The sequence below is a fragment of the Lacerta agilis genome, chromosome 12, assembly GCF_009819535.1.
Source record: "Lacerta agilis isolate rLacAgi1 chromosome 12, rLacAgi1.pri, whole genome shotgun sequence".
Taxonomy (NCBI): domain Eukaryota; kingdom Metazoa; phylum Chordata; class Lepidosauria; order Squamata; family Lacertidae; genus Lacerta; species Lacerta agilis.
In genome coordinates this window covers 46,343,336-46,368,054 of record NC_046323.1, presented here as the reverse complement: position 1 = coordinate 46,368,054, position 24,719 = coordinate 46,343,336, and the positions used below count along the sequence as shown (strand labels likewise).

At 42.8% G+C, this 24,719-nt stretch overlaps 1 protein-coding gene across 3 annotated transcripts; it reads left to right on the top strand.

Annotated features, from left to right (window-relative positions):
* The first annotated feature begins 424 nt into the window (after positions 1-424).
* Positions 425-24,719, top strand: ACTR3B (actin related protein 3B). 3 transcript variants are annotated; one of them, XM_033165340.1, is made up of 12 exons: positions 425-531; positions 8,143-8,198; positions 8,675-8,799; positions 9,926-10,036; positions 10,367-10,462; positions 11,911-12,018; positions 13,525-13,668; positions 14,824-14,997; positions 16,554-16,646; positions 20,947-21,072; positions 22,427-22,510; positions 23,729-24,719. In XM_033165340.1, the coding sequence occupies exons 1-12, from the start codon at positions 488-490 to the stop codon at positions 24,032-24,034; spliced, it is 1,467 nt and encodes a 488-aa protein (XP_033021231.1). In that variant the 5' UTR covers positions 425-487; the 3' UTR covers positions 24,035-24,719. The 3 variants fall into 3 exon arrangements, 2 of the variants coding, with proteins under 2 accessions (XP_033021231.1, XP_033021230.1); XM_033165339.1 differs by having other exon boundaries at positions 23,725-24,719; XR_004427663.1 differs by lacking the exon at positions 23,729-24,719 and having other exon boundaries at positions 20,963-21,072.

Sequence of the window (24,719 nt, the reverse complement as noted above, 5' to 3'; positions counted from 1 at the left end):
TTTGGTTGCCCAGATAGATTGGAACAGCCAGTATTACGGGTCATGCTATACACTCTCGTTTTAAAATGTCACTTTATTTATAAACAAAAACAACAACACGAGACACATTTCCCGCTGTTCGCCCGTGGGCTTCTCCCCTGGCAGGCCGGCCCTCTCCTCTCCTTCCAGCCTCAGCCGCGCCTGTTGCTAGGCGACCACTGACACCAAGGGCAAAGGCCTAGCCTGGGCCACATCCCAAAATGGCCGCCAGGGGAGGCGCCGCCGCCGGTGGGTGGTTTTTGCGTCGCCTCGCTTAAAACCGTCGCGGCGGGTGCGGAGGAGCGGGGTGGGGGGTGGCGGCGGGAGGAGCGTGGGGCTTGGCGCAAGCGTGCTGCTGCTGCGGCCGCCGCCGCTGTCAGGCTCGTCGGCTGCGGAGCGTTGCTGTGGCGGCTGCGGCGGCTGCTGGTTCTGGTGGTGGGCTTTCCCAGGCCCCTCCGCCTCCCCGAAAATGGCGAACCACCTGCCGCCGTGCGTCGTGGACGGCGGCACCGGGTGAGTGAAGGCGGGCGCCGGCCTCAGGCGTTTCGCGGCGGCCCCCGCCCCAAACCCTTCTCTCCTTCGCCCCAGAATGGGCACCTTCTCTCGGAGAACTGGGGCGCCCCCCAGGAGCCAGCGCCCCCTCCCATCACTAAGGCCCTTCCATTTATAACCCCCTTTCCTTCTCACATTCTCTTTCACCCCTAAAAAGACTCGCTGCCTCTCCTCTTGATCTCCTCTTTCCGTCTCGGGGTTGCCCATGGCTATCTCTCCCTGCCAGTATCTTCCCACCCCACCCTACCCCAAATACTGATACGGCTTAGTATTTGACCCCGTTCTCCTCAGGGTGGGGGTACGTGTTCTCATTGTCAACCCCCACCCCAAATTCCATATTCGCCCTTTCGCCTTTCTCTTCCACCCACCCAGGGGTGCTTGCTCTTAGGCTAACCTCCTCCTGCATGTTCCCTTCCCCAAAGGATGTCAGATTTCTCTTGGTACCTCTTCTCCCCTTCCTGCTGCTATAGTGTCAGATTTTAATGGCCTATTTATTCCTTGAAAACAGTTTAGAGCCAAAAGAGATTAGTGAAGGGTTGCCACCAGGGTCCGTTTGCTCTCCCTTCTATCCTTGATGCCCTCTATTAATAAGAAGCCATTTTGGCACATAAGCAGTATACAAAATAAAAAAATAATAATAGCTGCTTTGCTTTATCTCCTCTAGAAATGCCCCTTCCATCTCCACAGCTTTAAGAAGCAAGCCTCTATATAGGTTCCCCTCTTATGAACAGAGGTGCCAGGAGTCTGAAATCCTAAGGCAGAGGAGTACTCTGTTCTGCCCTTCCTGCTCTCTTGTCCTCTATTGCCAGTGCTTTCAAAGTGTCCAAAATGAACTCATAATACTTCTCCCCACCCCTGCCTTGCTAATTTGTGCCAACCTTGTGTTACACAAACAGCACACCCTCCCCTGAACCAGGGCTATCTCCAAAGCAAGCAACCACCTTTCATTTTATGCTCTCTTTTAATGGTGTATTACCTGGTTTGACCTTCACCATGCTTTTGAGGCACCCTTAGCTCAGCACGCAGTCCATGGATTCTTTGCCTGCCATTCCCGCAATTTAGCATATTTAAAATGTTTGCCTCTCTTGGGTTTCTGCCCTACTGTCATCCCTTTTGTTCTTCTGGTCCCTTGTGGATTTTCTCCCAGTTACATCATTTTGCCAGCTTTCCTATCTCTTAAACTTACCTCCAACCTCATATTTCATATATTTGATATGATTGATGCGTATATTCAGAAGATGTTGAGAATATGCTGGCATGGTTGAGGCTCCCCAACACCACCTTTGTCAGTTTCTGGAATTTGTTTGGCACCATCTGTGCATACAGGCTTGTAATGGTCGAATGTAGATGGAGAAGGAGTTCCTTGTAGGAAGCTGAAAGTGTTTTATGTGTACAGGTATACTGCCTGCCATATCCACCCCTCTCTCCTCACTTGCTCCCTTGTGCAAATGACAGGGTTAAATCACAAGTTCATTTCAAAATGCATCTCTTAAGCCAGAATGTAAAGCCCTTGTACCCCACCCAGTCCCCCATCCCGTTTTTTGCTTAACCTCCTGTAGAAGAAATTGGTGACTACAGAAGCTTTTGGTCATACATGCTAAAGTAGTTGATTCTCACATTGTGGTTTGTCTATATACCTTGAAATTTATCAGTGTTACAAGCCTGCAATTATCTATTCCTTGAATACTTTTTGAAATGTATGTGCATACCTGCAGTTGTGTGCTACAGGTTGTATAAATCTTTGATTTATAATAACTCTTGCAGCTTTCTTGTAAAAGGGGGGGGGAATCAAGTTTTTAAACCCATATTGGTTTAAAAGAAAAGTAATGGTGGGGGAAGGTTAAAACCATAGGGTTGGATCTTTGTTGGTCACACTTAGTTCTAATTAAAATAAATGGTTATTTGTAGCACTTGGACATGTGCAGCTTGTCACTTTCTAGTGCTGCAGATGAGGATCATCTTAAATTACCACCTCTCTGTAACAAGTGTAAAAGTTTTTTGTTTTTGGTTTTTTGTATATGGTCAACAAGATGGACAACAATGTAGTTCTTCCTGTGTTTGGAGTAATATTTACCAAGTTACAACTCTTCTTTTTGAAGTCATCTCTTGCACGTTGTTGTTCAGTCGTTCAGTTCGTGTCCGCCTCTTCGTGACCCCATGGACCAGAGCACGCCAGCACGCCTATCCTTCACTGCCTCTCGCAGTTTGGCCAAACTCATGTTAGTAGCTTCGAGAACACATGCATCCCCAAATCCCACAACTACAAATTCTGCCACACCCTCCTGAAAGCCCTGCCCAATTTGCTCCTCACACACTTCACATTTTGCAAGTGTATGATTGGCCAAGCTTTGCCAAGAAGGCAAACCCCACCCACCAGCTCTTACCATATGTCTGGCTGACATGCTGGAGACCTGCCACTTTCCAGGCTTTCTGGCAAGTGCTGGCTGATCAACCTAGAGTTCCTGGATTGCAGGATTCTTGGGTGTAGCCAACAATTTCTACTTGGAGGCAGATCCTTGATAATTATGATGTAAGTTAACATATCTATTAATTTTAGTTGGTCTGTTCTGAATTTGAGTAACACTGGATAGAACTCTCTTAGGAAGTGCACATGTGCCATATGGTAGGAATTGTATAGCGATTGACCAGTGCTTTCTTGCCAAGACATTTGATTGACAGTCTCCATCTGTTGCCAGGAGGGTATGAAACTCACAAAACATTGTGAAGATGATTGATTTTGACTGTATCTTCAGTATGCATATGGAATAGAGGAAAAGTGTAATAAAAACCATTTAAGTGCAAATTGGTTTTCCAATGCCAGTATGTCTGTGTTATCAACAACAACTGTTTTTATGATGACCACTGTTAACAGAATTGTTGTTTTTCTGCATTTAATTTCCTTCTGACCTTATTGTTTACAACCTACTACAACCACTATACCCACAACTCTTCATCATGCATCTGATGAAGTGGACTGTAGTCCATTGAAACTTAAGCCATAATAAATTTGTTAGACTTAAAGGTGCTGCAGGACTCACTGCTGTTATAGCAAGCTAACACAACTGCCCCTCTGGAAATTCAGCACCATGCTTCTTAACAGCAATGCCTCTTCCAATGCCCTTCCCTCACAACCCCTTGTCTTTATTTTTAGACTTTCCTTTTTAAGTAACATGACCAATAAACGACTCTAACCAGACTGTAAAAGTCTAGGAGAAAAAGGCTTGGATCTGTCCTATTTTTAGTGCCCCCTCAGGGCTTGGGTGTGCCCATAGAGCACTTGGCTTTTAGAGGCCACAACACAAGCTACTTTTAAAACATTACTTCTTTTGAAAGATTTGCCATGCAAAGTGGGGGACCAGGGTTTGAGAAACATGAGTCCAAAGCCCTGCTGGACACACATAGCTAGTTGTGCAGTTCTTGTGATCTGGGCCATTCAGTTTAAAATACGCAAATTAATTTTTTCCATAGTATTCTGATGTCAGATGTTGGTTTTTGGTGCTTACAGGTGGAATTGACCTTTTCCCCTTAGGGTAGAATTCCAGAGACTAGTTTGCTCTTTTAGATGGCATCTGTAGTATGTACACACACTCTTGTTAATTTAGGAAATGAAAACGAGTTATTGGAAGGAGAGTGTTTTTCTCTGAAACCTTTTTCGCCCCCTCCTCCCTTCTTCCAAACGATTTGGAAGATCCATTTGTTTTGGTTTTATGGTCTGCTCTATGCTGAAATATGTAGTAAAGTAAAAATTCTCATCTATCTGCTTATTTAAACCTGCTCACTGGAAAGCAGCTCCAATAGAGATAACATTGATGCAAAAAAATTAAAAACAAATGCTGGTTTGGATGTGGCAAGTGGGAAAAAGTTCCATAAGAGGAGGAGTCACTAAAAATGCCTTTCTGTCTGTCCTGTCTCTGCTTGGTACAAAGCAGGCCTCCTTGATGGATCATGGAGACTGCACAGTGGAGAAGGTGCTCTCCTTGGTATTTGGCCAATGTTCAAATTACATGGAGAGCAGAGGAGACACAGGCTAAAGCGAGGCTGTGGATTAGCTAACATTTTGCTTGGAGGGGGCAGTCAGAGATCTCATAGAATTGTAGAGTTGGAAGGAGCCATGAGGGTCATTTAGTCCAACCCCCTCCAATGTAAGAATATTTTGCCCAACATAGGGCTCAAACCCACAACCCTGAGATTAAGTGTCTCATGTTCTACTGACTGAGCTATAAAAAGCAATTGGTGGATAAACCTAACAGATGTTTTCAAGATGCCATTAAAATGCACTCACTTCTCACACACACCCAAACTCCAAAAAACCTCCCCATAATTTGAGCATTTGTGTAATTTTTTCATAGGACAAAAATGAGTTTAATTTGAAAAATGTCACGAAAAATGTCAAATTGCACACAAAACTATGCGCCTGAAATTTTTCTAGTTCTGGAAATAAGCATATCATTATTGTATGCATTTGTATGTTGACATTGGGTGCTGCAGCACTAGAAGATTGATTTCTTATATATGTAGAACAAGTATTATGTGGCACCTATAACAGTGCCAGTTCCATAGATTAAAGTGGTCAAATGAGGTAAGGTGGTCTCACAAGTAAACTGGCCCCAAGCTGTTAAGGGCTTGATTTTACTGTTTTGTTTCTTGTAAACCACTAGGAAGGTGTTTGTTTGTTTGTTTACAAAAATCAAGTGGAGTATAAATTATAGTAAATAAATAAAACAAGCAAATAAATATTGTACCACCTTGTACTTGGCCCGGTAGGAAATCAGCAACCAGTTTCTGGTCTCTGAGCAAAGATAATTATTTGCTGCAAGGGTTTCACTGTTGCCAGCAATTGTGTTGCAGCACTAATTGAAGCTTCCGGATCCAGCACAAGGGATGCCCCACATAGAGAACATTGCAGCAATCCAGACTTGCAATAACTAGTGCATGAACTACTGTAGCCAAGCTTTCCTGGTCCAGGAGTAGCTGGTAAAAAGTGTTTCTAGCCACTGAGGCTTCTTGGGCCTCCAGTGACAAAGATCGATCCAGAAGCACACCCAGAGTGCATTCCTGGCCCTTCAGGGGGAGTGTAGTCCCACCCAGGGTAGAGAGTTGACCAATGTCTCAGACATGGAAACCACTCACCCATAGTGGCTCCATTTTGCCAGGATTCAAGCTCAGCTTGTTTCCCCAAATCTGTCCCGCCAATGCTTCCAGCCACCCATGCAGGGACTTCATGGCCTCTCCCGACTCAAGATGTTACGGAGAAATAAAGCTGAGTGTTATCAGCATACGGATGGCCCCTGGCCCAAAAAATCCAAATGGCCACTCCCAGTGGCTTCATATACATATTAGCCAGCACTGGAGATAAGATAGTGCCCTCTAGACACCCCATTATTATAGTGGTGGCAACACTAAGCACTCTTCAGATGAGCCCTTTAGATTGCAGGCATGGGAGTATGCTAATAGCACATGCATGTGTTTCATTAGTAGAACCCAAAATGGTTTTAGCAACTGCTTGATCCTTTGATTAATAATCACTTATCCTGTACAGGTATCTCATTCCCAGACCATGATTGAATTTTTTTATTTTACTGCATTTCTTTTTACCTTTCTCAACAGTTATTATACAACTTTTATTTTTATTTTATTTTTTGCCTTTAAACGAAAAGTGAATAAATTTTCTTTTTTTATAGTTAAAAATAAGTTTTATTGAGATATTCTTAAAAATATAATCCAAAGTATAGTCAAATAATCATACACACATTAATACATTGTTACAAATGAAATTAGGAAATTACGAAAAAAGTCAGAAAAACAGAAAAAAGTTACAGAAGTGCAAAAGAGAAATCACAAAAAATACAAAAGCAAAAGTAGGCTACCCTACTTCATATTATACAACTTTTAATATCTACCTAAACGCACTGTCTGCCAGGTTCTGCTTCTCTTTCAGTTGTATAAATCATCTCTCTCTCTGACAAGTTTCCCTAGTGATCAGTTTACATGCCCCTGATTTCACATGTCAGAGTGATCTATATTAAGATTGTTTGGAATGACATGTGCCTTGATGTTGAAGTCAAACTACATTTCATATTGACTGTTAGTTTCAGCAGTGTAAGGTCTCCTTGGGAGCCTTATAACTTGGTAGTGTTGCAGCCTTGCTGCATTTGGGTTAAAGGTATGCCCCTAAACATGCAGGTACATGTCTGGGGAACAAGTCCCACTGAAGTTGCTGGGACTTACTTCCATGAAAGCATGCTCAGGACTCGGCTGTAAATTAATACAACTTCTCAAAAGTGGAGGTATATTATTATTGCTATTTATTCATTTTCTATGCTGCCTTTCATGTGAAGATCACAAGGTGGTTTACAATATAAAAAGAAAAAATAATGCCCGCCCCACATAATTGTTTAATTAACCAAAGGCCTGGGAGAAGAGGAATGATTGCCTGGCGCCCTTGGGAGAGCATTCCACAAGTGAGGAGCCACTGCAGAAAAGACCCATTCTCATGTTGTCAACCTCTGGACCTCTCATGGAGGAGGCATGTGAAGGAGGGCCTCAGATGATGATGGCAAGGTCTGGGTCGGTTCATATGAGGAGAGGCAGTTCTTGAGGTGTTGTGTTCCTGAGCCATTTAAGGCTTTATAAGTCAAAACCAGCACTTTAAATTGGGCCTGGAAATGAATTGGCAGCCAGTGCAATTGGGCCAGGATTGGCATGATCCCCCCACTTTCAGATCACCCTTTTCCTGCCCTGTTGAGAAAACAAGTTCCAGAGTGTGGCTTGCATTGGGCAACTGACATGTCAGGACAGCCCCATGGTTATCATGGAAGCCATGAAGTCCTAAGCCACCCCAGAACCAGTCCCTTCAGCATGGATGTTGAAGTCCCCCCCCCCCCAAACCAGCAGTCTGCGAGTCCTCAGTACCGCCTCTGAGACCAGCTCTGTCAGGTCAGGTTGGGAGACTGCTGGGCAGCAAGGTGGGTGGTAAACCAGCAGAATCTTTAATCTGTCCTGATTGTCCAGTGCCAGGAACACACAGTCTAGATCCCCCCACAACTTGACAGAGACCCTGGAGAGAGAGAGAGGGGGAGGGAGGGAGGGAGGGAGGGAGTTTCTATAGACAACAGCTCCCCTTCCCTGGCCCTCAAGTTGGCCCTGATGCTGCCCCGAGTACACCATAGACCAGAGCTTTCCAAACTTTTCATGTTGGTGACAGACTTTTTAGACATGTATCATTTCACAACACAGTAATTCAGTTTTACTAGCATCTTATGAGAGGCATAGCAGTCCTTAATGGGGTCCTCAGGTTGCCTCTTGAAGAACAGGGTTAAACTGTAGCCTGGTGAAATGGTTACTGGTTCTTGCCTGGTTGAAGGGACCTATCCTTGCTTTGCCAGCCAACTTACTGACCTTCAGGGAATATACCTGATCGCCTTTAGCTACCAAGTGGGTTGTTACAACACAAGGCTAGTCTGAACACTAAGTGTTGTGTGAGTCACTAATTATATTTTGTGTAGCACATTTGTATAACAGCAGCTTTGTTGTTCCACAATACGCATTTGAATACTCACTTTCTTGTTTTAGGTATACAAAACTGGGTTATGCAGGGAATACAGAACCACAATTCATTATCCCATCATGTAAGTAATTTTTACTCTTTGTTTTTAAAATATGTGCTGATTGATGAAGAGAGGTGACTGCTTTTCAGCTCTCTAGCTCAGCTTTCTTTGGGTGGGTTACATTTTGCTCTTTTTTCGGAAATGGTATTTACTACACTACTGTGCTTGGCTAGTGGATAACTGAAGAGAAAAGCTTGCTTTCCTTCTTTGCCAGGTCCGGCCCCCATTAGACCAGTTTCTGGTTGCTATGACAAGTTCTGTTTCCTGCCTATCTCCATTGTGTTGCTGCCAGGGATCTGCCTTAGCAGACAAGGGACTTCCTCTTTACCTGACACCATGGATACAACTTGAATAATTTTGTGCGAGTCTTCCAGTCCATTTATATCCTGAATTGCAGATGCCACCTGGCTGTGAAATTGTACATATTTGGCTAGGATTTTAGAGTTTAGAAAAGGGAGGTATTAATGGCATGGCCTTTTGTAATTATTTTAATGTAGGTATTGCAATAAGAGAATCGGCAAAGATTGGTGACCAAGCACAGAGGAGGCTTACTCAAGGAATTGATGATCTAGACTTTTTCATTGGAGATGAAGCCGTAGATAAACCTACCTATGCTACAAAGGTAAGGCTGGAGTAAAAATTGAAGCACCCTTCAAAGAAAAGGAAGGAAGGAAGGAAGGAAGAAGCTGTGGGGCAGGCTGATCTTTGCTCTTGCAAGATGTAGCTCTGAATGCTGTTGCAAGATGTAGCACAGTGCAGTTTAGTGAGGACACTTATGTTTTTAACCAATCTGATTCCACAATACTTCTTTTATGGATGTGTTGTTAAGATGTAGCAACCTCAGAGTGGGTATGACCAATGCACAGAGGAGAGTTGGGTACAGTATTTGGGAGTTCTGACTTGATTATCCTCTACCACGCAAAAGTATCTTGCTCGTTTAATCACCTCCACTCTTCCTCTTTTGCTGCCCCATATGATTGAAGCCAGGAATGTGGGTGGCGCTGTGGGTTAAACCACAGGGCCTAGGGCTTGCTGATCAGAAGGTCGGCGGTTCGAATCCCCGCGACGGGGTGAGCTCCCGTTGCTCGGTCCCAGCTCCTGCCAACCTAGCAGTTCGAAAGCACGTCAAAGTGCAAGTAGATAAATAGGTACCGCTCCAGTGGGAAGGTAAACGGCGTTTCCGTGCGCTGCTCTGGTTCACCAGAAGTGGCTTAGTCATGCTGGCCACATGACCCGGAAGCTGTACGCCGGCTCCCTCGGCCAGTAATGCGAGATGAGCACCGCAACCCCAGAGTTGGACACGACTGGACCTAATGGTCAGGGGTCCCTTTACCTTTATGCTTGAAGCCCTTCCCAGTACTTGGTGCCACTTTCCTTTAAAACCTGTGAAGCCTTTAGCTCAACCCTTAGTCCTTACTTCCTTTTCATTTCAATCAAGGTGATGTGTACATATGTATTTGCACACTCTGCCTTGACCATTTCATATTATTTGCCAGCTGAAAGCCTTTGCATTCTGATGTGTAAACAAAACTTGGCATGCAAAGGGACTCTTCCCTTCAGCATTTCAGTTTCAGGCATGACTTGTTTTTCTTATTTGAAGCCAATTGGGGCAGGCCCTGCTTATGATGAGTTCCTTGTGTGCAGTGTGTCTGCTGGATTGAGACAACAGAATACAAACCTACTCATATTATGCAAAAGTGACATGCTTGTTCAGTAGTGTGATATTTTTCCATTTACCTTTGCTTCAGTGGCCTATACGTCATGGTATTGTGGAAGACTGGGATCTTATGGAAAGATTCATGGAGCAGGTTATTTTTAAATATCTTCGAGCTGAACCAGAAGATCACTACTTCTTGATGGTAAGATGAACAGGTGAAAGGTTTGCCATTCTTAAATGTACGTTTTACAACTTTTTAAAAAACTGGGAAATAGTTAGTCCCATGTTCTCTTAGGTATGTATTCCTCGTCTTCTCCCCTGTGGATGTTTTGGAATGCATTGTCCCTGATGGGGCTGAATAGCATTGCAGTACAAACATCTAGAAGGCACCAGGTTGGGGAAGGCTGTCTTAGATTCACATATCTTTATAAAAACAGGACTGCTTCTCTCCCCCCCCCCCCGAGTGTCAGTGCCAAGTTTAATCAAATGTGTTTTATGCTTTTATAATTTAATAATATCTTTTTTAAAACAGACTGAGCCACCACTGAATACTCCTGAGAACAGAGAATACCTTGCAGAAATCATGTTTGAATCTTTTAATGTGCCAGGACTTTACATTGCGGTTCAGGTAAACAGTGAATCTCTCTAACAGTGAACAATATCTTCACAGAATAAAGTATGGGCGTCTCTGCGCGTATTACCTAAATTAAGGTTTTTAGAGTGTGAAGGTTGGTTTAATTTGTAGGTCAAAACTTTTGCTACATGTGATAAAATCCATATTTATTTACTTAGTGCTTTTTTACTCTATTGTTCAGCCAAAAAGGCTTCTTACAAAAAGCACCTTACAAACAATAAGTGAGAAACAATATAGTTGCGGCCCATAGGTTTGCAATTTAAAGGATGGAACATCAAAGGAATGGGGAGGGAAGATGAAAGCAAGCAAACTCAAGCACCAGTTCTTGAAGTTATGATGTTTTTATAATGATCAACTTAAACGGAAACACTTGAGGGGTGAGGAAGAGCCAAATGTGGGTCGATGGGTCTCTCAGCTGAACCAGTGGAGTGGGTCCTGTGGCCTCACCTCTCCATCTAATGTGGCTAGGTAGAGTGCCAGCTATAGGATAGCCAATGAGGTAGAGGAGGAAGCAAATGGATCATTTGTTAAACTGAAGGTGAACAGGACCAATAGAGAATTCCTGTATCTGTTTTGTACGTGAACTACCCTTTCATGTAGATTTTAATGCATGCTATGTTCCTGCTGTTTACCTCTGATTTTGCTACAACTCAATCTAGATGTTCTTGTTTTACTTATGTTTTTGGAAAGTTGTTGATAAAAACACTTTAAGCTCTAAACTTTGCATTTCAAGAAGCTACATCTAATGGTACTGGGACAGACTTTTCTTAGAAGTGGCATCATATGAAGTCTTTCTCTGTCTCTCTCCCCTGCTCCCCCAGGTGTCCCAGCAGGCAACCTTTCTGCTTGCTTTATATAGCAGATAGAGATTTTTTAAACAACAACAACAACAACAACAACAACAACAACAACAACAACACTTAACTCCTTCCCAATGTTTAAAGTGCTTAATGTATTGCTGTATTGGCAATCCCTTTAACAGGCCTTTTAATGCTGGCATTATTATCCCCATATGTTTCCCCACATCAGTACCAGTGCCCTTGTGGCTTCTGAACACAGTGTGGCACTAGTGCTTACCAGAAGGGGAGGTGCAAGGTACAAGGAGCTTGGTGCTGGGCAGATATATAGGTGATGGATTAGCTCTGCTGCACCACACAGTGCTGAGCTCCCTGTGCCTTGTCCCTTCTCCTCATGCTGTGTTTGGAAGCCAGGAGGGCTGAGGTACCTCACCTTCACTGCTGCATGAGCTACTGCTGCCCCACATTCATGCAATTATCATGGCTGCTGGTCTGACCCTCAGGCTAACTCTTGGTTTAAGATGGATTTGAATGGAAGGCTTCCTGTTTCATAGCTCAAGTTCCTAGCAGCTATTTTGGCTGGAAATTTGGATGTGGTTTTATGGCTGCTGAATGGTTGTGATTGTAATCTTTTACCCTGTGCAGGCCGTGTTGGCTTTAGCTGCGTCTTGGACTTCACGGCAAGTTGGGGAACGTACTTTAACTGGAACTGTTGTTGACAGTGGTGATGGTGTGACCCATGTCATTCCAGTGGTAAGTGGTATATGTGTTCTGCATCATGTATATCCAACATTATATGCTTTGCTTACCACAGCTGAAAAGCACAGGCTTTTCAGCTGTGGTAATTATGTGAATTTTTGAAATAATAAGGAAGGGAATTTATTAAACCAACGCGTTTAACATTTAGTCTCAGAATGTGGTAGACACACACTGATTTGATCTCAAATAAGACCATGCTTTTAAGTGAAGCATGTGAAGATCTTGCCTGCCTTTTGAAAATAAGGACATATAAAAACGGTATTGTATAGGAGAAACTAAGTTGTCTAGGATCTCAGAATCTATACATTAAGTCAAAGAACCCAAATGAAATTTTGATTCCTGTTTCTTGAACAAAAGTCTCTTTTGTTTTATTGTAAACCACTTTGAAATCAACACATGCCAAATGCCTGGAGAAATAAAACCCTCCCTTTAGGATGGGGGTTTTATTGTCTGGGTATTGCAACCAAAAAGCCTTGTCCTGTGCCCCACACATGCCTCTGAAGGTGTCAAGCATGGAGAAGGGCCTTGAATGTTGAACGCAGTGGCAGGACAGATTCATGTGGTAGGATGTGATCCTTCAAGTATCCTAATCCCAAACTGTTCAGGGCTTCGTAGGTAATAGGTGGCATTTTGAATTGCAGCTGGAAATGAACAGGAGATTATGCAAAGCTTGGCTAGTGTGCTCCATCTGTGGAAGCCCAAAAAGGGCATCTCGTTTTGCCCCAGCTGTAGTTTCTGAATGCTTTTCAAAGGCAGCCTCATGAAGAAGAGTGCATTGCAGTAATTTCTAGTGCAGTATGGCAAGGTGGTGACGTGGATGAAAGAAAAGGGCAAAATCCCCACTGGGCCCATGCAAACCTTTGGGTGCATGAAAAGTAGCTTTTTGGATCCCTTCCCAGGTTGATTAAAATAGCTGCTTCTCCCTTAGGGCATGCTTTCAACTGTGCTTCTGTCACTGCAGCTTAATTCTTTTGGGACCCTGAAGAAGCTAAACTTCCATTTAGAGCATGAAAGTAAGAACTGGTTCACACAACTGTTTTGCTTGAACCAGGGCCCTTCTTATTTCCATCCCAGTTTATACTATGAACTTGGCAAATGGGTTGTCTTGATCATTTTTCATGAGTACATATTCACATGCCTGACTATATTATGCTTTAGGTGACAGCAGTGCCAAATGTTGGCTTCTTGTAGCAGGTGGCATCTGGTTTGCTGTGGGCCCAGTGCAATCCAAGTTGAGGGAGAAAAAAGTTGGTCACCTGCAAGAGAGGTTGTATGAACTGGCTTTCCTGTAATGCTTGATACCAACTTACCTGGGAGTACAGTCCCAATGAACTAAATGGGGCTTATGTATGTATGTATAGGATTGTGCTATAGACGTATGTATAGGATTGTGCTATAGGTATGGCTTCTCTTGAGCTATAAACGCTAAGTAGCAGCATATGTTTGAACATGTTGCTATGGATCTACTACTCGTAACCCCTTTTTCTCCATTTCCTATAGGCAGAAGGTTATGTAATTGGCAGTTGCATCAAACACATCCCCATTGCAGGTAGAGATATTACATATTTCATTCAACAGCTCCTAAGGGAGAGGGAGGTGGGAATTCCACCCGAACAATCATTGGAGACAGCTAAAGCCATAAAGGTAAACACTTTTGTGAAACTAACCAGCCTGTCCAGAAATAGATTGCCAGTGAATCATTGAAATATAACAACTTTGTAGTAATATATTCCCCCTGCCCCATCTTTTCTCAATTGTTTATTACTAGTGGCTGTGTTCTTTCTTTGTTGCAGCACAACAGTGCCTTGCATAGAGAGCTAGTTAGAGTTTTGGGGACTTGGGGGAAGGAAGTGAGCAGGATAATCTCCTGTCATCTTGCACACACTCTTGTCCCTTTGTGTGCCATAAGGGAGGGGGTTGAAGGGAAAAATAAGTAGCGAAAGGGAAACTAGGGCAGTGGTGACTGAGAAAGCAAGAAGAGGTGAAACTCAAAACTGGTGTAGAGTCGAGACTTTTATTAAACTGATTTCAAAAGCCCCAAACTTTTTTTTTTTTTGGCAAGCATTTCTTCCTCTGGGGCAATGGTTCTATATGTTGTGTTCCAACAAGGTGCCCTCAGAGTTCTGGTCCTCTTTTTCCTTATAACAGAAAGGGAGAGGTGGTGCTTATTGACAACCAGAGCAAAGCCAGCCAGCTAGATCTGTCCCACTTGCCTGGCGTAGGGAAGGGCATCAACTTCAGTGGCATAAGCCCTTTGGCTGTACAGTCACATGAGGCGATCGCAGGCATGCCTGCAAGCAATTCGTGTGAGCTATGTTTTTCTCTGCACTGGCCACGTATGGGAATTGCTTCTGGCCATAATTGCCTGCAGGAGCTAACGTTACTGGGTGACCTAGAAAGATCGTATTTTGTGTAAACAGGCGGTCAGATATGCTGCAGTTCCACTTTTTTTTACTTGTGCTTATTATGGGCTTCAAGGGGTTGAGACCCTCCCACTGGTGTTTCCCATATTGCTGTGCTGCAGGGGATTTTCTCTCTCTTCAACTGCAGATCAGCCAGAGAGAAGAGTGCTTTTTTACAACCACAGAGTGCCATTTGCTCATAAGCAGTTGATGGTAGCATTCTTAAGACAGGGTGGCAGATTCCTACTGATTTGGATGCTGCTGTGTCTCTTCTCAATTGCATGTCTAAGGCCACAGATTACGCTTTATTGGAAATGAGACCTTATTGCATCCAGATGGCCTATCCCTTTAATTCAATAAAATAATTGTGTTTCTTCACCTTTGTATTTCTTCATAGGAAAAGTACTGTTATATTTGTCCAGACATAGTGAAGGAATTTGCCAAGTATGATACAGATCCACGCAAGTGGATAAAGCAATATACAGGCATCAATTCAATCAACAAAAATAAATTTATCATAGATGTTGGTTATGAAAGGTTTCTTGGGCCAGAAATCTTCTTTCATCCAGAGGTAAGAGTCTGCTGTAGTAGTGCATGTTGTTGGCATCCATCTTTCTCGAGGGACAATGGAGTTTGTCTCCGGGAGGGTGGCGGTTGAAAACAAACCACTGTGGCCCTGAAGTGAGCTCTCTGGGACACAAGCCAGTATGGAGGTCCTGGGCTGCCCAGATGACAAAGAAAGCAATATGTTTAGCATCATCTTGGCTGCAGGAGTTGCTGGAAGCAGGTGTACAAGGCACCATCCAAGCACCTTAGGGACTCCACTCTGGATTTGTGTAGGGTTAACTCCTTATCCTTTTCTCCTGAAGATACCCTGCAAGGCATAAGAGGTTTATAATCAGAGTTTTCCTTCTCCTAGATGGACTCCCTTCCTAGGTTGACTAGCCCCATCTGCCCATCACTTCTGCATGTGCAGAAACCTGCCTTCTTGACTGTTAGACCCACTATTGGTCTTGTCCGCTCAATCCACCGGAGTGTGTCTTTGCATGCAGGGGAGGCCTCTAACTCACTGAGGGTTTGAGACCCCATCAGCTACCCTCACCTTGTTTAAGCAGCCAGTTGAAGCTGTTTCTAGTGTGTGTCCAGTGTCACATGCTGACAGCTTCTAAGAGCCACAGGTGGACAGACTACCCCAGAAGGAGCACAATGTATCCCCCGCCTCTAACACTCTATACAACAACAATAATATTAAAAGTAATAATTGTACTAGTCATATTAGGAAGGAATGTAATGGCACTTCTTGTGAGAGAGCACCACCTTGTGGCTGAATCATAGTAAGATGCATTAGAATTAAATGTACACACACTACTGTTATTAACAGTTCTCTATGCTTTCTCGTTTAGGGGAGCTTACCATGCAACACTGTAGAATTTACGAGGGAGTTAGCCCTTAACCTCTATACTGTATACTCTCTATACTGAGAACAACTAGGAATGGGTATTAAGTGTTGTATAAGCCATGGAGGAAGCACTTCTTCCATGATATGATATTAACCTATCATGTCAATTTATAACTGTTGCAGATGAGTTTGTGGTGGCTGCACTGATGCCAATGTATTACAGAAGTTACTTATTGCTCCCCTGTGTTATTATGAAATTGTTTTAGTACTGGGTTGTTGTTGTTTTTTTAAAATGCATTCCTGCTTTCTTTGTTGAAAGCTGCTTTGAGCATGATTTTTTCATGTGTGGATCAAACGACATACATACAAACAAAGTGAATGAAAATGAAAAAGAAAGTTAACACCCACTGATTATCTGTGGGACAAACTGGTGGTAGACAAACGGTATTCATTACTACTGTGGCTGCACATGTGAGGTTTAAGTAGTAAGGAGGTGCTATTGCCAATGTCAACTTGGTCTATCTTTTGGGTGGATCTGATGAAGGAGGCTGTTGTCTGCAAAAGCACCTTATCAGTCTTCAGTGTGGGACAGCACTCTGAGATGTTTCTTGTTGCAGTGGGCTAACGTAGTCCTCTAAACCATGTCTCTTTAGCCTTTTCCCCGCAGCCTTGCTTGTGTGTGCATATAATGAACCCATCACCTGTGTTTCTACCTACATTTCTTTTAGTTTGCCAATCCAGACTTCATGGAATCCATTTCAAATGTGGTTGATGACGTTGTACAGAACTGCCCCATTGATGTTCGGCGCCCTTTATATAAGGTACAGTTTGGGGGGTGTTTTATTTTTTTGGGGAGGGGGATAACTAATGCATATTCATTTGGTCCCCCAGATATTGTTGGACGCCTTCGGCCCCATCTAGCATGGCCAGTGGTCATGAATGATGGGAGGGAACTCTAGTCCAGCACCATCTGGAGGACCACGGGTGAGCCACCTCTGACATAGTTTGAGAGGAGCCTCTGTAAAGCGGCCATATTCCAGAAACTTAGTAAATAGCAGACTCTTCAGACATACACTGCCTGTGGAGATTCTGCTTCAGTAATGACTGTAGATGGATCCCTCTCCCCTCCGTGAATTTTTCTGTACTGTAATAGGTTTGGAAAGCCACCTAATCTGGTAGCTAGCTTTTGTTTGTGAATTCTATCCTGTACCTAACCCCATTTATGTTTGTGAATTGTACAAGTTAATTATGTGTAGGTTGAAGATGCAGCCCTTAGCTTGTCTGGCTATTCATGCATTAATGATGCCAGTTTCTGGGCTTTATTTGGCTACTTCCCTAGATGTGTCTAAAGAATTGAAGGAAAATAAGCTGGGAGGCAACCCTGAGAGGAAAGAACTGAAGGAAAACGGGAGCCTTATTGTCATGTGGATTCTCTGAGAAGAAATTGATTGTTAGCACTCTGGTAATAACAAAGATTGCTGCTCCTTCCCTGCTGGCTTCTTCCTTTTTGTATTTCTAGGGTATGTTAGTAATTTAAATGCTAAACACTGTATTTGGGAGTCCCACTGCACTCTCCATAGCAGGGAGCCTAGCTGAAGTCTGCTTTTATTAATTTCTGTCTTTCCGTTGGTTTCTCTTTCTTAAATCTTTTCCAACTGGGATTAAATTACTTAGATCTTCCCCACAGTGCTCCATATTTTTCCCTGTTATGCTGCTTTCTGAGCATCAGTCAATGTTCTCTTACACTCAGCTGACAAAATTGTGCTCTTTTCAACATGGCTGGCCATGTGAGGCAGTAATCAAAGATGATCACCTGCATTCTGCATCTCAAGAGTGTCCCAGCTCTCCCCAACCGTACAGGGTTCTAATCACCCTCGTTTTGGGTACTTTCTTATCTTTTAAAAATAAAATTAAAATTGCACAATTTAAATAGTATTTTATTTTTGGAATTGTAATTGATTGTATTAGAACAAGGGAGGTTGAACATTAAAGGAAACATATGAATGAATATCAATAGTTTCTTTCTAAAAAAGAAATTTCAGTGATCAAATACTATTATAGTTGGTGACTGATGCGATTTTGAAAAACACCATGGGTGTATCTATGCTCTGTTACCATTGCACTGCTTGAAATACAGCAGATGGGACATGTGCGATGGGCCTGCTCAGCGGTGGTGTCTGGTTATTTTTGTTAGAAGATCAGCAATTTTCACTTTTGAGTTCCTTAAAAACTCTCAAGTGGATGCCATTTGGATGCAGTGATTTTTCAAATTTCAGTTTGTCAGTAAGGCGTAGAACTTTGTCTCTTGTCATAACTGTTTGCCTCAGTTCCTCAGATTCCCTTTCTCAGAAAGTTAGTTCAGGCACAGGGATCTGTCGTACATCTTCCACCGTGAAGACAGATTGGAAGAATTCAGCTTCTCTGCAATCTCACTTTCCTCCTTTTTGCACACTTTTGATTCCCTTTTTGTCCAAAAGTCCAGCCACCTCCCTAGCAGAATCCAAGCTTCTCATAATGTATTAAAACATTTTGTTAGTGGTGGCCCTTATTTTCTTTTCACGGTGTGCTCTTCTAATTTGAATGCCTTATTGTCTGCTTCCTTTTCTTTTGCCAGAGTTTTATGTTCCTTTTTTGTTCAGAAGATAGAAGCCTTTTTTCCTAATCTAGCTTTCTTCACCCTGCCCATTAGCCATGCTGGCATCCTCTTGCTCTCAGTGGTACCTTTCTTGAGCTGCAGTATGCATTCTAGCTGAGCTTCTATTGTTGTTGTTTTGCACTCACTCACTCAACACCGTTCTGGAGAGATTTGATCTTATTCCCATTCTTTTTGCCAACTTCCCTTTTTTACCAAGCTCCTCTGTTTGGGAAGCTTTCCTTTTCTGAAGTCCAAATGTGACGAAAATCAATATATTTGACTTAAATAACTCTATTAGCTTGCTGGACTAAAGGCTGTCTGCTAGGGCTGGACGATACCTGGTTTTCAACATCACAATATATCACCAGTTAATATCATGATATCGAAATAAATAAAAAAATGGTCCAGTAGCACCTTAGAGACATTTTTTAAATTTTTGTATTTGTTTCGACTGCGTCAGACCAACACCGCTACCTACCTGAATCTAGTATCGTGATATCGATATTGTGATGTATATCTGCGGCAGCGAAGGGCCTTGCTGAGCCTCCCAGTGGTGGCAGAGGGTCCTGCCATACTTCCCCACAGCAGTGGAGGGTGTGCCGCACTTCCCCGCAGCAGCCGAGGACCTTCCTGCGGCAATGGAAGGCCTTAAAATGCAAGGAAGTAGTAGATTTAATAAAAAACATTAAATAAACTTTCATATAATATATTTAATATATTTTCAACTAGTTTTAAGAGTAGTTTAAGTGATTTACCAGCCACTGGTATATTGTCTTATTGAAACACTTACCATGATTTATTTCAGTACCAGTATTCAATGATATGGTGATTTATCACACATCCCTACTGTCTGCTGGATAAAAACAAAGGTCCTAAACTGTGAAGACTGATTAAAGAAATGCCTTCAAACCATTAAGGCTGTTTAAAGAGGTTAGCTTAAAAACTGACCATGATAGATAGGTGGCACTGTCTGGTCAACATGACATACCTGGCTGCACTGCCTAATAATTAAATATGGTATTTCTTTTGACTACAACTGGTGTTCTTTTTCAAAAGCTGCTCTTGGTTCATGGTAGGACTATGTTCTTGTGCAGCACAGTGAAAGCTGGAGAATATAGATTGCAGCATGCAAGGTGCTGAAATGATGGCAGGGTAGCTCAGCTTCTTTTGCTGATATGAAAGTGGGTCAGCACAAGGGGGAGGGGGAGGAATAATGAAGATTTGGGCGCAGACAGACTCTCATCATTAGGACACAATACATAAACATTATGTACTTTTTAGAGCACTTTAAAAAAATGCCACTAAGACGCATGACACTCAAAAGTCAGGGTCTGTCCAAGAAGATACAGGCTGTTACTATGGGAGACCCAAGTGCCTTCCTCTCTCCCCCAGTCATATGTATTTTAAGAATAAGGAAAACATGCAGAAGATACAAGACTTGAAGATACACAAACAATCAAGTGTTGGAAGAACTGGGCATGGAGGGAGAGGTTAATTTCCTTCATGAGCACAAATCACCCTATGTATGAGATAAGCCAACAGGAGGCAGTGATGGCCACTGACTTGGATGGCTTTAAAAAAGAATTAGACCAATTACCGTACTTGAGGGTAATTCTGTCAATGACTACAAGCCATGATAGAGGCTTTGCTCTGCCTCCATGGACCTTGGAGGTGGTATGCTTTTGTATACCAGTTGCTGGAAACTTCAGGATGGGAAATTGCTCTTGTGCTTCAGTTCTGATTGTGGGTTGGTCAACGTGAGCACAGGATGCTGGACTAGATGGACCAGTTGGAACCACCCCCTCAGTCCTGCTATATACCTTTAAAAACCACCACTGCTGTTGCATTAATGTTGCTTTTAGTTGACCCTGCGTGTGTTTCTGTGTCTACTGACACAGGTGGGTAGCCGTGTTGGTCTGCCATAGTCGAAACAAAATAGAAAATTCTTTCCAGTAGCACCTTAGAGACCAACTGAGTTTGTTCTTGGTATGAGCTTTCGTGTGCATGCACACTTCTTCAGATACCAGATACCAGTGTGTATGCACACAAAAGCTCATACCAAGAACAAACTCAGTTGGTCTCTAAGGTGCTACTGGAAAGAATTTTCTATTTTGTTTCGACTGTGTCTACTGAGGCAGGGCAGGTCTTTCAGGATTGTAATCCCTTTCCTCAAGCAACTCCATGTTCATTTTCAAAGTGTGTGCGTTGTTAAGGCAGATTTACATAACTCCAAAACAGCCTTGAGCGCGTTGTAAACTTGCAGTATTTTATAGTTGCTAGCTTGGTAAGCTGGCTACAGGAAGGGCCACCGGCATGACCAGTTTTCCAAATGACCAAATGTAACGTGGCTTTAGCATATTTGTGTCCTGTTCTTCCTCCAGTGGCAGTGCACATGGTGCTTTATCTCAGAATGGCCATGTGCTCAGTGCTGCTCCTGGGTCATATAGCCTAAAGGGCAAAAACTGTTCCATTTCTTTGCCCTATAGAATGTGGTTCTTTCAGGAGGATCCACGATGTTCAGGGATTTTGGGCGCCGGCTGCAGAGAGACTTGAAGAGGGTCGTAGATGCTCGACTGAAAACCAGCGAAGAGCTCAGTGGTGGTCGGATAAAGGTAAACGGGTTTTACTATCTATTAAATGCCTGAATGAGCAAAGCAAGTGCTCATGTAGCTCTGTTAATGAGGCCTTTAAATCAGATGACATTTTTACTAGTGTACTAAAAGCATCTAGTGAAGCCAAAGCCCAGACCTGAGATGCTGCAGCAAAGGGGAAATGGCTTTAACTGGCTCTAGCACTTGAGGAGGTGATGTGATCAGCACTGCTTCAAACTGTTTCTGGATTTTTCTGAATCCAAAGGAATCACAGCATTCAGAAGGCCCCTAGAATTTTCTTTCTTTCTTTCTTTCTTTCTTTCTTTCTTTCTTTCTTTCTTTCTTTCTTGGAAACATTTTTATTGTTTGAACAACAAAAACAGAACAATAACATGATAAATACAATAATACAAAGAAATACAGAAATAGTCCCCATATTCAATAACTAATAGTCCACTTATCCTCATGGGTCTCTCCACAGTGTGCCATGGGTCACCAAAACAAGTGCTATATTCGGAGAATTCAAGCCTGCCGCAAAAAGTCATACCAATTACCTGTAAAGTCATCCTCCTTAATGTTTGTACTTTGTTAATTTCTCTAAGAAATCAACATGCCCCATATAACTATGCCATTCCATTATACTTCCTCCCTTATACCACCAATTATTCGCCATCACCAGGATAAACATAAATATTTTTTTTATATGGAGGATCTTGTTTCTGACCATCATATACATTCAGCAGCGCCAGATATAGCTTTGCTTCTTTGTCCCCCCCCCCCCAAGCATTTTAGCTCACTCCTCCAATATCTGTTCTCTAGAGTTTCCTTTTTGCCACAGCTGCAAGGTGTTGCTGGTTCATAACTGAACTAGGTCTCTTCAGCAGTTGGAGGTACTGTTGTGAAAATTTAGACCTGCAAAATGGAGCCACTGCCCTCAGTATAGAAATGATAGAAGCAGGGATACTTATGCATTCCCTTGTCCATTCCCCTCTGGACTGTAGATGACAATGCTGTGATTCTAGCATCCTTTTGCAAGAAGGTTGGGAGCTAAGAATGTGTTTTGAGATGCTTGGATCTGGCATTTGCCAACTATGCAAGATAGGAGGTAGAAGGTGTTTGAAGCGGTGGGAACTTGCAACAGGGTGTGGGACCCAGACAGGGCAAGCTGCAAGAGTGCTGGATAAGTAATCTTTATCAGCTTCAGTACACCTGTTTGTCTCTGCATAGCTGGACATTCAGAATTCTCCTTCCCTTCTCTCATAGCAACCATCTGGGGTTAAGGTACAGTTGCTCCTCTGACCAGGTTCAGATAATCAAGGTCATGCTGTGTTTTGATGATATACCGGTAAACTGCTGGTTGTGTTTGCTTTTACAGCCCAAACCTGTTGAAGTTCAAGTGATAAGTCACCATATGCAGCGCTATGCAGTCTGGTTTGGAGGATCAATGCTTGCATCAACAGTATGTCTCTTATGAAAACACTTTGTTATAGAATAACATTACTGGAAAATAATTGGAGGCCATCTCCTCCAATCCCATGCGCAGTGGCATAATTCTCCTTAGAGAAAGGAGAATTATTAGATTAGCTTTCATTTGGTGTTCTTTCCATTGCTGGGTATTGTTTCATTTTGCATTATCACATGGAGTTCTTCTGTCTTCTGTTTCAGGGGTAGCCAACATGGTTTCTTCCAGATGCTGTTTGACTTCAAGTCCCATCAGCTCTAGCCAGCATCACCAATAGTCAAGGGTTGTGGGAGTTTTACTCCAAAAATATCGGGAGGGCACCACTTTTATTTTCTGTTTTGTTCAATTTTGCAGGCCAGATCTGAAATTTTACATTCATATTTACTCATTCTGGCATAATTTGTGGTGAATTGTAGGAAGATATGCCTTGATCTCTCTTGAATTGTATTGTATTATTAAGTAATGTGGGCTGTTGAGGGTAGCAACACATTTTGGAGTGTGTGTGCTGTGTATATATGTATGTCTGAAACCGAGACAACTGGCCACTGTTGTTTCCGAAGTCCAATCTCTCTGCTACTATCACTGCTTCCAATCCAACATCCAAGAGGGGAATTAGAGTACAGTGGAACCTTGGTTGTTGAACGTAATCTGTTCCGGAAGAGGTTCGACTTCCAAAACATTCGACAACTGAGGTGCAATGGGCGGCTGGCAATTTCAATGGAGAAAATGGAGAAATGTACCTTGGAAGCTGCTCGACTTCTAAGGCACATTTGGAAACGGAAGCATTCACTTCCGAGTTTTCGGCATTCAGGTTCCGAACCATCTGGCTTCCGAAACGCTCCAAAACCGAAGTTCCACTGTACATTGATTGATCTTATTTTGCACTTACCACACTTGTTTCAGTTATAGGTGGGTAGCCATGTTGGTCTGCCATAGTAGAAACAAAATAAAAAATTCTTTCCAGTAGCACCTTAGAGACCAACTGAGTTTGTTCTTGGTATGAGCTTTCGTGTGCATGGTATCTGAAGAAGTGTGCATGCACACGAAAGCTCATACCAAGAACAAACTCAGTTGGTCTCTAAGGTGCTACTGGAAAGAATTTTCTATTTTGTTCACACTTGTTTCATACTTGCTTTGTAGTATGCTTTGTTATTAATCTTGGTTTGTTTGCTTCTTCATATGCAGCACCTTTTCTCTGTTTGTTTTCCTAGTCAGAGTTCTTTGAAGTATGTCACACCAAGAAAGATTATGAGGAATATGGTCCTGGTATTTGCCGCCACAATCCTGTCTTTGGAGTTATGTCTTAATTCTCGTCGTGTGGTGGTGCCTGCTCTTGTGTCTAATGGAGATCCTTTTGCTGGCGAGGAGAAGAAAGCACTTTGTGTAAATATCAGAACACAAGTGTGGATGTTCGCTTGCCTTGGGGAGGAAGACTTCAGTCCTACTGTGTGCAGTGGAATCATGCGTTGCAATGAAATGGACAACCCAGAACCTTTTGAACAAAAGTCACACGTATGCTAACAATTTGAGACTCTCCTCAGCATTAGCTTCTAGACGTATGGGGCAGCTCCTGTTTGGAAGATGGTGGAAACAGGAATTGCAGGGATAAACAGAGGCCAAGAATAAAAGAAGCCAAAATTGCTGTAAAACTTCTGGAACAGGGAAGAGTGCTCAACAGTTTCCTGCATTGATCTCGGCCCTGTAGCCCAATATGTAAGGAGGAGATTTTATGCTTGAAAATTACCCCTTCGATTTCAGTGGATCCTGTTGAGACTTCATGGTCTTCCCTGAACAGATGAGATTGTATAATGGGGCCTTAGTTTGTAGAAAAATTAAAAGTACTGTAACCTTGCAATATAAATGTTTTATTTTGGAGAATTTTGTATTTTATGACAATTATCGGGTGGGTTTTCTGAGTGAGCACAAAGAACTAGCGATGCATGAGGATTGTGGGAGTGATGCAACATTCTGGTTGAGAAAGGCAACCCAGGGGGCTCTGTTTGAGTATGTAAGTGTGTTTTTGAAAACGGTACTGGTTTTTATGTGAGTGAGATGAATTTTTAAGCCTCTGAAAGTAATGTATGAGATTTATTACTGCTATTTATTTAATTAATTCGTGTTTTCTTTTTTTAATTTGGGGACTAGTAAGTAGTAGTTGGCTACTGATCAAATAAAAGCTGTGAACATGTTCACACAGATAACTGTT